Genomic DNA, 16782 nt, shown 5'->3' on the forward strand with positions numbered 1-16782 from the left:
GACAACACATATAGTAGTAGGACTAGTCTACCTGACAACACATATAGTAGTAGGACTAGTCTACCTGACTACACAAATAGTAGTAGGACTAGTCTACCTGATTACACATATAGTAGTTGGACTATATAGTAGTAGGACTAGTCTACCTGACTACACATATAGTAGTAGGACTAGTCTACCTGACTACACATATAGTAGTCGGACTAGTCGACCTGACTACACATATAGTAGTCGGACTAGTCCACCTGACAACACATATAGTAGTTGGACTAGTCTACCTTACAACACATGTAGAAGAAGGACTAGTCTACCTGACTACACATATAGTAGTCGGACTAGTCTACCTGACTACACATATAGCAGTAGGACTAGTCTACCTGACTACACATATAGTAGTAGGACTAGTCTACCTGACTACACATATAGTAGTAGGACTAGTCTACCTGACTACACATATAGTAGTAGGACTAGTCTACCTGACAACACATATAGTAGTAGGACTAGTCTACCTGACAACACATGTAGAAGTAGGACTAGTCTACCTGATTACACATATAGTAACACATATAGTAGTAGGACTAGTCTACCTGACTACACATATAGTAGTAGGACTAGTCTACCTGACAACACATATAGTAGTAGGACTAGTCTACCTGACAACACATATAGTAGTAGGACTAGTCTACCTGACAACATATATAGTAGTAGGACTAGTCTACCTGACAACACATATAGTAGTAGGACTAGTCTACCTGACAACACATATAGTAGTAGGACTAGTCTACCTGACAACACATATAGTAGTAGAACTAGTCTACCTGACTACACATATAGTAGTAGGACTAGTCTACCTGACAACACATAGTAGTAGGACTAGTCTACCTGACTACACATATAGCAGTAGGACTAGTCTACCTGACTACACATATAGTAGTAGGACTAGTCTACCTGACTACACATATAGTAGTAGGACTAGTCTACCTGACTACACATATAGTAGTAGGACTAGTCTACCTGACTACACATATAGTAGTAGGACTAGTCTACCTGACTACACATATAGTAGTAGGAGTAGTCAACCTGATTACACATATAGTAGACGGACTAGTCTACCTGGTTACACATATAGTAGTAGGACTAGTCTACCTGACAACACATATAGTAGTAGGACTAGTGTACCTGACAACATATATAGTAGTAGTACTAGTCTACACATATAGTAGTAGGACTAGTCGACCTGACTACACATATAGTAGAAGGACTAGTCTACCTGGTTACACATATAGAGGTAGGACTAGTCTACCTGCCTACACATATGGTAGTAGGACTAGTCTACCTGACAACACATATAATAGTAGTAGTAGTCTACCTGATTACACATATAGTAGTAGGACTAGTCTACCTGATTACACATATAGTAGTAGGACTAGTCTACCTTACAACACATGTAGAAGAAGGACTAGTCTACCTGACTACACATATAGTAGTCGGACTAGTCTACCTGACTACACATATAGCAGTAGGACTAGTCTACCTGACTACACATATAGTAGTAGGACTAGTCTACCTGACTACACATATAGTAGTAGGACTAGTCTACCTGACAACACATATAGTAGTAGGACTAGTCTACCTGACAACACATATAGTAGTAGGACTAGTCTACCTGAAAACACATTTTGTAGTAGGACTAGTCTACCTTACAACACATGTAGAAGGAGGACTAGTCTACCTGATTACACATATAGTAGTAGGACTAGTCTACCTGACTACACATATAGTAGTAGGACTAGTCTACCTGACTACACATATGGTAGTAGGACTAGTCTACCTGACAACATATATAGTAGTAGTACTAGTCTACCTGACAACACATATAGTAGTAGGACTAGTCTACCTGACAACACATATAGTAGTAGAACTAGTCTACCTGACTACACAAATAGTAGTAGGACTAGTCTACCTGATTACACATATAGTAGTAGGACTAGTCGACCTGACTACACATATAGTAGTCGGACTAGTCGACCTGACTACACATATAGTAGTCGGACTAGTCGACCTGACTACACATATAGTAGTCGGACTAGTCCACCTGACAACACATATAGTAGTCGGACTAGTCCACCTGACAACACATATAGTAGTTGGACTAGTCTACCTTACAACACATGTAGAAGAAGGACTAGTCTACCTGACTACACATATAGTAGTCGGACTAGTCTACCTGACTACACATATAGTAGTAGGACTAGTCTACCTGACTACACATATAGTAGTAGGACTAGTCTACCTGACAACACATATAGTAGTAGGACTAGTCTACCTGACAACACATATAGTAGTAGGACTAGTCTACCTGACACACATAGTAGTAGGACTAGTCTACCTTACAACACATGTAGAAGGAGGACTAGTCTACCTGATTACACATATAACACATATAGTAGTAGGACTAGTCTACCTGACAACACATATAGTAGTAGGACTAGTCTACCTGATACAACACATATAGAAGGACTAGTCTACCTGACACACATATAGTAGTAGGACTAGTCTACCTGACAACACATATAGTAGTAGGACTAGTCTACCTGACTACACATATAGGACTAGTAGGACTAGTCTACCTGAAAACACATATTTGTAGTAGGACTAGTCTACCTTACAACACATATAGTAGGAGGACTAGTCTACCTGATTACAACACATATAGTAGTAGGACTAGTCTACCTGACTACACATATAGTAGTAGGACTAGTCGACCTGACTACACATATAGTAGGGACTAGTCTACCTGACAACACATATAGTAGTAGGACTAGTCTACCTGACAACACATATAGTAGTAGGACTAGTCAACCTTACAACACATATAGAAGGACTAGTCTACCTGGTTACACATATAGTAGTAGGACTAGTCTACCTGACTACACATATAGTAGTAGGACTAGTCTACCTGACTACACATATAGTAGTAGGACTAGTCTACCTGACTACACATATAGTAGTAGGACTAGTCTACCTTACAACACATGTAGAAGAAGGACTAGTCTACCTGGTTACACATATAGTAGTAGGACTAGTCTACCTGACTACACATATAGTAGTAGGACTAGTCTACCTGACTACACATATTTACATTTACACATATAGTAGTAGGACTAGTCTACCTGACAACACATATAGTAGTAGGACTAGTCTACCTGAAAACACATTTTGTAGTAGGACTAGTCTACCTTACAACACATGTAGAAGGAGGACTAGTCTACCTGATTACACATAGTAACACATATAGAAGTAAGACTAGTGTACCTGACTACACATATCGTAGTAGGACTAGTCTACCTGACTACACATATGGTAGTAGGACTAGTCTACCTGACAACATATAGTAGTAGGACTAGTCTACCTGACAACACATATAGTAGTAGGACTAGTCTACCTGACAACACATATAGTAGTAGGACTAGTCTACCTGACTACACAAATAGTAGTAGGACTAGTCTACCTGATTACACATATAGTAGTAGGACTAGTCGACCTGACTACACATATAGTAGTCGGACTAGTCGACCTGACTACACATATAGTAGTCGGACTAGTCGACCTGACTACACATATAGTAGTCGGACTAGTCGACCTGACTACACATATAGTAGTCGGACTAGTCCACCTGACAACACATATAGTAGTTGGACTAGTCTACCTTACAACACATGTAGAAGAAGGACTAGTCTACCTGACTACACATATAGCAGTAGGACTAGTCTACCTGACTACACATATAGTAGTAGGACTAGTCTACCTGACTACACATATAGTAGTAGGACTAGTCTACCTGACAACACATATAGTAGTAGGACTAGTCTACCTGAAAACACATTTTGTAGTAGGACTAGTCTACCTTACAACACATGTAGAAGGAGGACTAGTCTACCTGATTACACATAGTAACACATATAGTAGTAGGACTAGTCTACCTGACTATACATATAGTAGTAGGACTAGTCTACCTGACAACATATATAGTAGTAGTACTAGTCTACCTGACAACATATATAGTAGTAGTACTAGTCTACCTGACAACATATATAGTAGTAGTACTAGTCTACCTGACAACATATATAGTAGTAGTACTAGTCTACCTGACAACACATATAGTAGTAGGACTAGTCTACCTGACAACACATATAGTAGTAGAACTAGTCTACCTGACTACACATATAGTAGTAGGACTAGTCTACCTGACAACACATATAGTAGTAGGACTAGTCTACCTGACAACACATATAGTAGTAGGACTAGTGTACCTGACAACATATATAGTAGTAGTACTAGTCTACACATATAGTAGTAGGACTAGTCTACCTGCCTACACATATGGTAGTAGGACTAGTCTACCTGACAACACATATAATAGTAGTAGTAGTCTACCTGATTACACATATAGTAGTAGGACTAGTCTACCTGATTACACATATAGTAGTAGGACTAGTCTACCTTACAACACATGTAGAAGAAGGACTAGTCTACCTGACTACACATATAGTAGTCGGACTAGTCTACCTGATTACACATAGTAACACATATAGTAGTAGGACTGGTCTACCTGACAACACATATAGTAGTAGGACTAGTCAACCTTACAACACATATAGAAGGACTAGTCTACCTGGTTACACATATAGTAGTAGGACTAGTCTACCTGACAACACATATAGTAGTTGGACTAGTCTACCTGACTACACATATAGTAGTAGGACTAGTCTACCTGAAAACACATTTTGTAGTAGGACTAGTCTACCTTACAACACATGTAGAAGGAGGACTAGTCTACCTGATTACACATAGTAACACATATAGTAGTAGGACTAGTCTACCTGACTACACATATAGTAGTAGGACTAGTCGACCTGACTACACATATAGTAGTCGGACTAGTCCACCTGACAACACATATAGTAGTAGGACTAGTCTACCTTACAACACATGTAGAAGAAGGACTAGTCAACCTTACAACACATATAGAAGGACTAGTCTACCTGGTTACACATATAGTAGTAGGACTAGTCTACCTGACTACACATATAGCAGTAGGACTAGTCTACCTGACTACACATATAGTAGTAGGACTAGTCTACCTGACTACACATATAGTAGTAGGACTAGTCTACCTTACAACACATGTAGAAGAAGGACTAGTCTACCTGGTTACACATATAGTAGTAGGACTAGTCTACCTGACTACACATATAGTAGTAGGACTAGTCTACCTGACTACACATATTTACATTTACACATATAGTAGTAGGACTAGTCTACCTGACAACACATATAGTAGTAGGACTAGTCTACCTGACAACACATATAGTAGTAGGACTAGTCTACCTGAAAACACATTTTGTAGTAGGACTAGTCTACCTTACAACACATGTAGAAGGAGGACTAGTCTACCTGATTACACATAGTAACACATATAGTAGTAGGACTAGTCTACCTGACAACATATATAGTAGTAGGACTAGTCTACCTGACAACATATATAGTAGTAGTACTAGTCTACATGACAACATATATAGTAGTAGTACTAGTCTACCTGACAACACATATAGTAGTAGAACTAGTCTACCTGACTACACATATAGTAGTAGGGCTAGTCCACCTGACTACACATATAGTAGTCGGACTAGTCTACCTTACAACACATGTAGAAGAAGGACTAGTCAACCTTACAACACATATAGAAGGACTAGTCTACCTGACTACACATATAGCAGTAGGACTAGTCTACCTGACTACACATATAGTAGTAGGACTAGTCTACCTGACTACACATATAGTAGTAGGACTAGTCTACCTGACTACACATATAGTAGTAGGAGTAGTCTACCTGACTACACATATAGTAGTAGGACTAGTCTACCTGATTACACATATTGTAGTAGGACTAGTCTACCTGACAACACATTTTGTAGTAGGACTAGTCTACCTGATTACACATATAGAGTTGGACTAGTCTGCCTTACAACACATGTAGAAGAAGGACTAGTCTACCTAATTACACATATAGTAGTAGGACTAGTCGACCTTACAACACATATAGTAGAAGGACTAGTCTACCTGGTTACACATATAGTAGTAGGACTAGTGTACCTGACAACATATATAGTAGTAGTACTAGTCTACCTGACAACACATATAGTAGTAGGACTAGTCTACCTGACAACACATTTTGTAGTAGGACTAGTCTACCTGACAACACATATAGTAGTTGGACTAGTCTACCTGACAACACATATAGTAGTTGGACTAGTCTACCTTACAACACATGTAGAAGGAGGACTAGTCTACCTGATTACACATATAGTAGTAGGAGTAGTCAACCTAATTACACATATAGTAGACTGACTAGTCTACCTGGTTACACATATAGCAGAAGGACTAGTCGACCTTACAACACATATAGTAGAAGGACTACTCACGACGCCAGGACAGCGGAGTCAATCACCACCTTCCGGAGACACCTAAAACCCCACCTCTTTCAGGAATACCTAGGATAGGATAAAGTAATCCTTCTCACCCCCCCCCCTTAAAAGATTTAGATGCACTATTGTAAAGTGGCTGTTCCACTGGATGTCTTAAGGTGAACGCACCAATTTGTAAGTCGCTCTGGATAAGAGCGTCTGCTAAATGACTTAAATGTAAATGACTAGTCTACCTGGTTACACATATAGTAGTAGGACTACTAGTCAGTGTAGTCGACCTGACTACACATATAATAGTCGGACTAGTCGACCTGACTACACATAGATATCTATAATTTTCATTTAGACTTAGATAGAACGTAGATTAATCACAGACAATGATTTTGAGATACTATTATAATTTAAATGAAACTGTTCCATGAAAATGTGCATTTGAAAATCATTACTGGCACATAGATTGGTAGAAATGGTCAGATAAATTGGCACTCCAACTGGAAAAGGTTGCAGACTTCTGGTGTAGTCGATCACTGAAAATTTCAGGAGCAAAGCGGCAGACGAAGTCCATCAGCAGAGAGGGGGGGGCTCCCTCTGGCCAGGTTGTGGGTTGACGACCGGCTCCCTCTGGCCAGGTTGTGTGTTGACGACCGGCTCCCTCTGGCCAGGTTGTGTGTTGTGTGTTGACGACCGGCTCCCTCTGGTCAGGTTGTGTGTTGACGACCGGCTCCCTCTGGTCACGTTGTGTGTTGACGACCGGCTCCCTCTGGTCACGTTGTGTGTTGACGACCGGCTCCCTCTGGTCACGCTGTTTGTTGACGACCGGCTCCCTCTGGTCAGGTTGTGTGTTGACGACCGGCTCCCTCTGGTCAGGTTGTGTGTTGACGACCGGCTCCCTCTGGTCAGGTTGTGTGTTGACGACCGGCTCCCTCTGGTCAGGTTGTGTGTTGACGACCGGCTCCCTCTGGTCAGGTTGTGTGTTGACGACCGGCTCCCTCTGGTCTCGTTGTGTGTTGACGACCGGCTCCCTCTGGTCACGCTGTTTGTTGACTACCGGCTCCCTCTGGTCACGTTGTGTGTTGACGACCGGCTCCCTCTGGTCACGTTGTGTGTTGACGACCGGCTCCCTCTGGTCAGGTTGTGTGTTGACGACCGGCTCCCTCTGGTCAGGTTGTGTGTTGACGACCGGCTCCCTCTGGTCAGGTTGTGTGTTGACGACCGGCTCCCTCTGGTCACGTTGTGTGTTGACGACCGGCTCCCTCTGGTCAGGTTGTGTGTTGACGACCGGCTCCCTCTGGTCAGGTTGTGTGTTGACGACCGCTCCTCTGGTCAGGTTGTGTGTTGACGACCGGCTCCCTCTGGTCAGGTTGTGTGTTGACGACCGGCTCCCTCTGGTCACGTTGTGTGTTGACGACCGGCTCCCTCTGGTCACGTTGTGTGTTGACGACCGGCTCCCTCTGGTCACGCTGTTTGTTGACGACCGGCTCCCTCTGGTCAGGTTGTGTGTTGACGACCGGCTCCCTCTGGTCAGGTTGTGTGTTGACGACCGGCTCCCTCTGGTCAGGTTGTGTGTTGACGACCGGCTCCCTCTGGTCAGGTTGTGTGTTGACGACCGGCTCCTCTGGTCAGGTTGTGTGTTGACGACCGGCTCCCTCTGGTCAGGTTGTGTGTTGACGACCGGCTCCCTCTGGTCAGGTTGTGTGTTGACGACCGGCTCCCTCTGGTCAGGTTGTGTGTTGACGACCGGCTCCCTCTGGTCAGGTTGTGTGTTGACGACCGGCTCCCTCTGGTCAGGTTGTGTTGTAGTGATTGTGATTAATGACAAACCATTTTTTACAAATCCGCCAAGGCACCAACTTTGAGAAAGGTTTAAAACAAAGGTTTCAAACCAATTCATGAATGTAATTGAATCTAGGTATGTCTTGCCTTTAATGTAAGGGCATGAAAAAAAATTGGCTGAATATTATACGATGACTTATCAACAGCTCTAATAATTTGACCCACACAGGAAATCTACACTGGCAATTCTAGAATATACTATATAGCCTAGAAACCTGGTTAAATTATCATTATGACCTCATGGATGGCCAGTCGTTGTATTCATCGTGTATTGAATTCAGGGGGTAGCCCTGAGCTGAACTCAAACCTGGGTCCAGCGACTGTCAAGCCAGCACCTTATAACTGTTACGTCTATACTTCTTGACGAGGTCCCTAGGTGTCGGGCTAAGGTTTCTACAATATCGTTCTTTATGAATTTGAGAGTGGTTACACTTCTCCTTCCCCAATCTCTTAGCTGTTTACCAAACCAAGTCTCTGGGCAGCCATTTTGTTTCTGTTTTTAAAAAAAGCACAACCCAGCAATCTGCAGTTCAAACAATAACAAATCTGTCATTCCACCACTGTCTTGGTAATAAAATTATTATGGGGTTGGAGAAATGTAACTACAGACAGACAGACCTATGGATGCAAGGACTGACCATCCATGATATCAACATTATAGTTTTAACCATGTTTTTACCAAGTTGAGGCGATACAGTGTTGATTTACATTGTTTCTAAACAGAGCAAAAAAACACTTATTCTGGGTTCTGATGGGGTACAACAGTTGAACTAAGCTCATGAATCATGTGTTATATTCTTCAAGAATCAATGGCTATAAATAAATAATTTAAAAGTCACAATATAGATGAAGCAAATACAGATTTCCACTTTAACACCAAACATCAGTTCTACAACTGCAGAGTTTGTGCCTCTGTTTGTAAGACAGTACTTACGAGTGTTAATCAGGGAACGGTTTCTCAAAACCATCTTATGGCTAAATTCATCATTAGAACCATTGGATGCCTTAAGATGCGTTTGGGAAACCGGGCCCAGATATCCAGTTTCCTCCTCTTCTTCCTCTTTTTTCGATATAACAGTCATCTCTCCATCCTCCTCTTTCAATCCATAAACTGCATCCTCCTCTCCTTTTACTGTAACATCCTCCTCCTCTTTCACTCTGAACGCGTATTTTTCTTCTTTCACAGTAACAGCCTCACTCTCTACTTCTTGTTTTACTGTGATATCCTCCTCTTCCTCCATCCAGCAGACCCCATCTTCTATAGCAGGAGGAGAGAAGCTTAGTGACCGCATGGTCGGGGACGTTAGCTAGCTAGGCTAATGCTAACTTAACCAGACCGCTAGATGACTAATAACAATAACACCGTAAATATGAAATTAAATCGGATAACTAACTAGACGACAGAAGTGGGTTTAAAACACAGTGGCTAATATGCACTAAAGCGTCTAAAGAGCTTTATTGGTTCAGCTATTTTGTCTGGCAAGGTACCGAGGTGTCTGACTAACTGTTGTTGCTGTTGAAAGAAGCGTTCAGTCTACTAGATTAAACGTCACAGTGGCAGCATTGCCTTAAATTGCCAGTCCGCCCTCTGTTGACTGGAGTGGGTAACGCAGTTGAGTAAAAAGTATATTTAATTTTCATACAACACGCTAAAGTGTAGGAAGCGTGTAGGGATGTTACGTAGGGACGTTTGATTCCGGGACTACGAGGCATGCGTCCAAATCGCTAAGCAGTATACTTCAAAGCAGTGTGATGATGCCTGTATCACTGTATCAGCAGCACGTCATCAATGACGTCTGAAGCTTCATTGCATCGAATAACCACCTGATTGGTCTGGTTTTGGGCTGGTTCGTTTCGTTTCGTTTTAAAATAATATTTGTCTGAAAATAAAATATGATCATCAACAGCGTTTCCCCTCCAGTCAGCAGACGGCGATGTGCGTCTTTCAGGCAACGCTTCCAGCGTGACGTATAATCTAGTGGACGGTTCTGTGATAGTCAGCTATAGTATCGTGCTCTATCTTTATATCTTGACCGTAAAATAAGCAAGGAGATAGACCAGATGCTTTTCAACTTTCTTTGGAGAAACCGTACCCATTACATTAGGAAAACTGTTGTAATGAACACTTATGAGAATGGTGGACTGAATTTTCTGGATTTTACTACTTTAAATAATACTTTCAAGATCAATTGGATAAAACAATTCCTAAGAAGACCCACTTCTATCTGGAATTGTATTCCTCATCATGTCTTCTCTACTTTTGGTGGCCTTAACTTCATGTTGTTTTGCAATTATAATATTGACAAAGTTCCAGTGAAACTTTCTGCTTTTCATCGGCAGGTTTTCTTGTCATGGTCCTTAATTTATAAACACAATTTTTCTCCACACAGATATTATATATGGAATAATCGGGATATATTGTATAAAAATACCTCTCTGTTTTTAGAATATTGGTTCAGAAATAATATCCTATTGGTGAGCCAACTGGTAAATGCAGAGGGTCTTTTACTCAGTTATAAAGAATTCTTATCACTTTACAAGGTCCCTGTAACACCTAAAGATTTTGCAATTGTTTTAGATGCCATTCCCTCAGGTGTTGCTATGTTATTCAGGAACATGTCAAGACCTGACCCTCAGAGCCTACCTTCTATTGACCCTGTTGACTCATCAGTAGGAAAGATTTGTTTCTCTTTTGGTCCATTCAACAACAGAGCGATACGATCCTTGTTTCAGCAGGATGTTGTATCTATACCTTATGTCATGCCTTACTGGAATGGATTTATTGATAATATCTGTTGGAAAAAAGTTTGGATGTTGCCACAAACATACCTACTTGTTAACTAAATTAAGGAAGTTTCCTTTAAAATTATTCATAAATACTATCCTGCCAACCACTATATGAAGAAGTTTAAGGAAAACATCAACTCAAATTGCTCCTTTTGTAATGACCACCCAGAAACAGTTGTGCATCTTTTTTGGCATTGTATGCATGTAAGAAAACTGTGGCAAGACATCAGTAGGTTTATAATTGAACACATTTATGAAGATTTTACACTATTTGTGGAGAGATGTACTGTTTGGATTCTTTACATACAATAGAAATAAGCGGAATCATTTTTATGTAATTAATTTCATTATTCTTTTGGCCAAATTTCATATACACAAATGTAAATTTACAAACAGAAAACCACATTTTCGTATCCTACAAAAATAAATTGAACTGTATTTTAAGACGGTTAAATGCTCTACTAACAAAAAAGCTGTTAGAATTGTAAGTATATGCATGTCCCTTAAGGTCCTTGTGTAATTGTAATGTGATATTGTACCCCCTAGCTCGATTGTCCATTGTTTGTAATCTATGTATGCTTGTGTTCCCTCATGTGCTTTATGTATTGATTTGTTGTTAAAAAATAAATTAAAATAAAATAAAATAAAAAAGTCAGCTATAGTATCTGGCTGGTTTAGTTAGCACTAGCCTAGTCGCTAATGATAGCTAGCTAACATCCCCGACCATGAGTTCACTACTCCCCTCCTGTTAAAGAAGAGGAGGTCTGCTGGACGGAGAAAGTGTCTGTGGCAGAACATTGTTCTGAAAGAGGAGGAGGAGTATGTTACAGTAAAACAAGTAGAAGGTGAGGCTGTTACAGTGAAAGAAGAGAAAGACATTTCAGTGAAAGAAGAGGAAAACGCTTTCAGAGTGAAGGAGGAGGATGTTACAATAAAAGGAGAGGAGGATGCAGTTTTTGGTGTGAAAGAGGAGGAGGGGGAGATTACTGTCACATTTGAGGAAGAATAGGAGGTTGGAGATCTGTAACACCAGTAAGTACCGTCTCTGCAGTCGTTGAACCAATATGCAGGAAAGGGGTTCTACACTTTAATGTTGTTCTGTAGGAATGGCTGAAGCTACACTGTAACATGTAGAACATCAAGAGTGGACCATCAACAAAATGTTAACAATTGATCAAATGCATCCAATGACAATGCCTGTAATACTGTAGTCCTCAATATCTGCTATTAGATTAGCCCAAGATGTAGTGTTAGAGGGGCCATCAGCAGTTGGTACATCCATTTAGGGACTTCTACATTAATGAAATGTACCCATTGATTCTTGAAGAAATCACTTATAAATGCCTCATGAGCTTAGGTCAACTGTCGTACCCCATCAGAACCCAAAATATAAGCTTTTTTTACTCCAATCTTTATCAGTAAATGTAAATAAACACTGTATATCCTCAACATGATTAATTTATTTAATTTAGTCTCAAGAATTTCTAAAACATTTTCATTTAATTCTTATAAAAAAATCTAATTTAGAATAAGTAACGTAACAAAATGTATAAAAAGGGAAGCGGTCTGAACTTAATGAATGCACTAGGGCCCCAACTAAAAACAATCATGGGTCAACCAAGAATCGTCTTTTCTTTCTACCAACCGATTGGTAGAAATGTTATAACGTGTATTTTTCCATATATAGACACACCCCATGTGTTTTAATTAAATCAACTGTATGTACTGAACTGGTCTGATGCTTTAAGCACACTGTTTGATTAAATAATTAAGGCACACAAATGACTCGGGAGCCAGAGATCAAGATAGCCTACCATCAGGAAAAAACTCTTCCTCCTCCCGCTGCTGCTGGCCTTCGTAAATTCTGATGTTATGCTTCTAATGTTTCTGGTAATAGACTACACCAGCAGTCGTTAACCTTTTCCATTCCATCCATCCTTTGGGTTCCTTTTGGCAAACTCCAAGCAGGCTGTCATGTGTCTTTTTCTGAAGAGTGGCTTCCGTCTGGCCACTCTACCATAAAGGCCTGATTGTTGGAGTGCTGCAGAGATGGTTATCCTTCTGAAAAGTTTCCACAGAGGAACTCTGGAGCTCTGTCAGAGTGACCATCAGGTTTTTGGTCACCTCCCTGACCAAGGCCCTTCTCCTCCAATCCCTCAGTTTGGCTGGGTGACCAGCTCTAGGAAGCGTATTCCATTTAAAAATGATGGAGGTCACTGTGTTCTTGGGGACCTTCAATGCTGCAGAATTCTTTTGGTACCCTTCCCCAGATCTGTGCCTCGACATAATCCTGTCTTCGAGCTCTACGGACAATTTCTTCGACCTCATTTCTTGTTTTTTTCTCTTGACATGCACTGTCAACTGTTGGACGTTATATTGACAGGAGTGTGCCTTCCAAATCATATCCAATCAACTGAATTTACCACAGGTGGACTCTGAACAAGTTGTAGATACATCTCAAGGATGATTAATGGAAACAAGATGCACCTGAAAGCAATTTCGAGTCTCATAGCAAAGGGTCTGAATACTTATGTAAATAAGGTATTTCTGTTTATTATCTGTTGTCATTATGGGCTATTGATGACACCCCTCTGAAACAAGATAGCCTAACCATCAGAAAAACCTCTTCCTTAGCCTACTCCTCCCGCTGTTGCTGGCCTTTTTTTTCTTCTTTTTTTTCTGGAGGGTGGATCAGCTTAATATTGCGGAAAGAATGTTCCTTCCAATGTAATTGTCTGCATCATTTCCAATCCCCCATATTTTTGGGGTAAATATATTTATCCATACACGCATGCATATATATACACATACCTGTATAGACATACATACTTTTTTAAAGAATATACCTTTATTATAATTCCCCGCAAACCCTTCCGCCGATCCCCCAATTGGAGTAAACTAATCAACACTTTTGCTTCTACCTTCAATCCATACATCTTATACACACTCTACAGACACAGTCTGTCTACTTTACAATAGTTCTCTCTTGTTTGTTCTTAGTCCTTCCTCTATTTAGGTCATGCTAAAATGGCATAGCAGTTCAGACGTCTTTTGTACTCGTCTTGTCGTGTCCTGTATATATATATATATTTACAACTTTTTTCACATACATTTTATTTTTATTTTCCATCAACTCATCTTCAAAACACTCTCCTGCAACCCGTCTCACCAATTTATATTTATAAAAAAGTATTATTTACCTCAAATCTGTAATCCTCCAAGAAGCTAGCCAGAAACTCCAAGAAGCTAGCCAGAAGCTAGCCAGGAGCTAGCCAGAAGCTAGCCCAGAAGCTAGCCCAGAAGCTAATCCAGAAGCTAATCAGAAGCTAGTTCAGAAGCTAGTTAGCTTCTTTACTGGCAAATCGTTAGTATTCAGCTAACCACGGTTTGTGGTCATAAGCTATCCTTTAGCTCGAAAATCTATCGCCAGTTTTGTACAGCGCAGCTCGGAACGGAACATACTGGACCAATTTTTCTCTCCATGTCCCTGGATTTCAACTGCTCTCTGGACATTCATACCCGGATCTCACAGCTAGCTAGCTGCTATCCGTGTGACTATCGGCTTTCGTCGATTCCGGAGCAAACATCAATTATTCCGGAGCTAGCTAGCTCCATCAATCACTCCTGGGCTGCAGTCAGCTATGCGGACCCGTTTTACTGCCTACGCGGAGCCCCACCGGGCCTTCACAACTGGACTGCCGACGTTATCTACCCGAAGGAGATCCGGCTGGCTCCTCCGTCGCGACGTTACCTGAACGCCCATCTGCGGCCTGCTAACCGTTAGCTGTCTTACCGGCTGCTATCTGAATAGACAATCGGACAATTTATTTATTTTTATTATTATTATGTTTTCTTCTTGGGCCTCTATAACTATATCTATTGTTTTTATTTTTGTTGTTGTTGTGTGATTTGGATTAATCTCCTCTTCCACACGGAACCCCACTAATCTACTGACGGAACGCAAGAGGTGGCTAACAACAGACCTCCATCCTATGCTAGCTTGCTACCGATGGCCTGGCTAGCTGTCTAAATCGCCGTGACCCCCAACCAACCTCTCCACTCACTGGACCCTTTTGATCACTCGACTAAGCATGCCTCTCCTTAATGTCAATATGTCTTGTCCATTGCTGTTCTGGTTAGTGTTTATTGGCTTATTTCACTGTAGAGCCTCTAGTCCTGCTCACTATACCTTATCCAACCTATTAGTTCCACCACCCACACATGCAATGACATCTCCTGGTTTCAATGATGTTTCTAGAGACAATATCTCTCTCTTCATCACTCAATACCTAGGTTTACCTCCACTGTATTCACATCCTACCATACCTTTGTCTGTACATTATACCTTGATGCTATTTTATCGCCCCCAGAAACCTCCTTTTACTCTCTGTTCCAGACGTTCTAGACGACCAATTTTTATTGCTTTTAGCCGCACCCTTATTCTACTCCTCCTATGTTCCTCTGGCGATGTAGAGGTGAATCCAGGCCCTGCAGTGCCTGGCTCCACTCCTATTCCCCAGGCGCTCTCTTTTGACGACTTCTGTAACCGTAATAGCCTTGGTTTCATGCATGTTAACATTTAGAAGCCTCCTCCCTAAGTTTGTTCTATTCACACTCTGCCAACCCGGATGTTCTAGCTGTGTCTGAATCCTGGCTTAGGAAGACCACCAAAAATTCAGAAATTTTAATTCCAAACTACAACATTTTCAGACAAGATAGAACTGCCAAAGGGGGTGGTGTTGCAATCTACTGCAAAGATAGCCTGCAGAGTTCTGTCCTACTATCCAGGTCTGTACCCAAACAATTTGAACTTCTACATTTAAAAATCCACCTCTCTAAAAACAAGTCTCTCACCGTTGCCGCCTGCTATAGACCACCCTCTGCCCCCAGCTGTGCTCTGGACACCATATGTGAACTGATTGCCCCCCATCTATCTTCAGAGCTCGTGCTGCTAGGCAACCTAAACTGGAACATGCTTAGTTCTCAACCGACACAGCTGTAGGCAATTTGTGAAAGGGATAAGAAGTAATCAGGTATTTTAACATTTCCACTGGATCAGCGCATTACGTTTTTCCCTTTCGTGCCAAGTGGTTATCGAATGGGCGAGAGCTGGAAATATTTTTCAAATACTTTGAGGAACTATTCTCATTTGCAATTGATTCTGATTAGACTTTGTTTATTTGCTGTTTGAGGTGAATAAAGCATTACTTTAAGAAGCTCCAGAACTCATTAGTGGTGGTGCGTTAAGACAATCAGAAATACTATCAGACATCCCCAAATGGGCACATTTATAGGCCTACATTTGCGCTCAGGCCAGGTAGACTAGTCCTACTACTAAATGCGTAATTAGGTGTGCGTCCTAACATTGACAGGAGTGTTTCAAACAAAACACAATTAATAAATTGACAAAACTGACGCATCTTGCGGGGTCAGGTCTGGGTGGTCTGCCAGGGGCCGTTTCATTTAGTATTCGTTTAGGTCGGCATGGGGAATGATTGTATTTTCCCATAGTATGTTTTACCGAAGTTGACCGACTGAAAGGGAGTGTAACTTTATGACTATTGTTGGAATCGGGCTAAACTTTGAACATTGAGATATTAAAGACATGATAGGTCAGACGCAGAGTATATAAAGGAGTGAGATCTGTAGAAAGACAGAGTGGCTGTGGAATGTG

At 41.2% G+C, this 16782-nt stretch overlaps 1 protein-coding gene across 1 annotated transcript in view; it reads right to left on the minus strand.

Annotated features, from left to right (window-relative positions):
* The window catches only part of LOC135563552 (zinc finger protein 883-like), a 38687-nt gene extending 28842 nt beyond the window's left edge, over positions 1–9845 (minus strand). Inside the window, exon 1 of the mRNA XM_065006343.1 lies at positions 9256–9845. Within this exon, the coding sequence (XP_064862415.1) occupies positions 9256–9613 (358 nt within the window). The 5' untranslated portion in view covers positions 9614–9845. The remainder of the gene's footprint in view (positions 1–9255) is intronic.
* Positions 9846–16782: the final 6937 nt, after the last annotated feature.

Source organism: Oncorhynchus nerka, linkage group LG21, assembly GCF_034236695.1.
Source record: "Oncorhynchus nerka isolate Pitt River linkage group LG21, Oner_Uvic_2.0, whole genome shotgun sequence".
Classification (NCBI taxonomy): Eukaryota; Metazoa; Chordata; class Actinopteri; order Salmoniformes; family Salmonidae; genus Oncorhynchus; species Oncorhynchus nerka.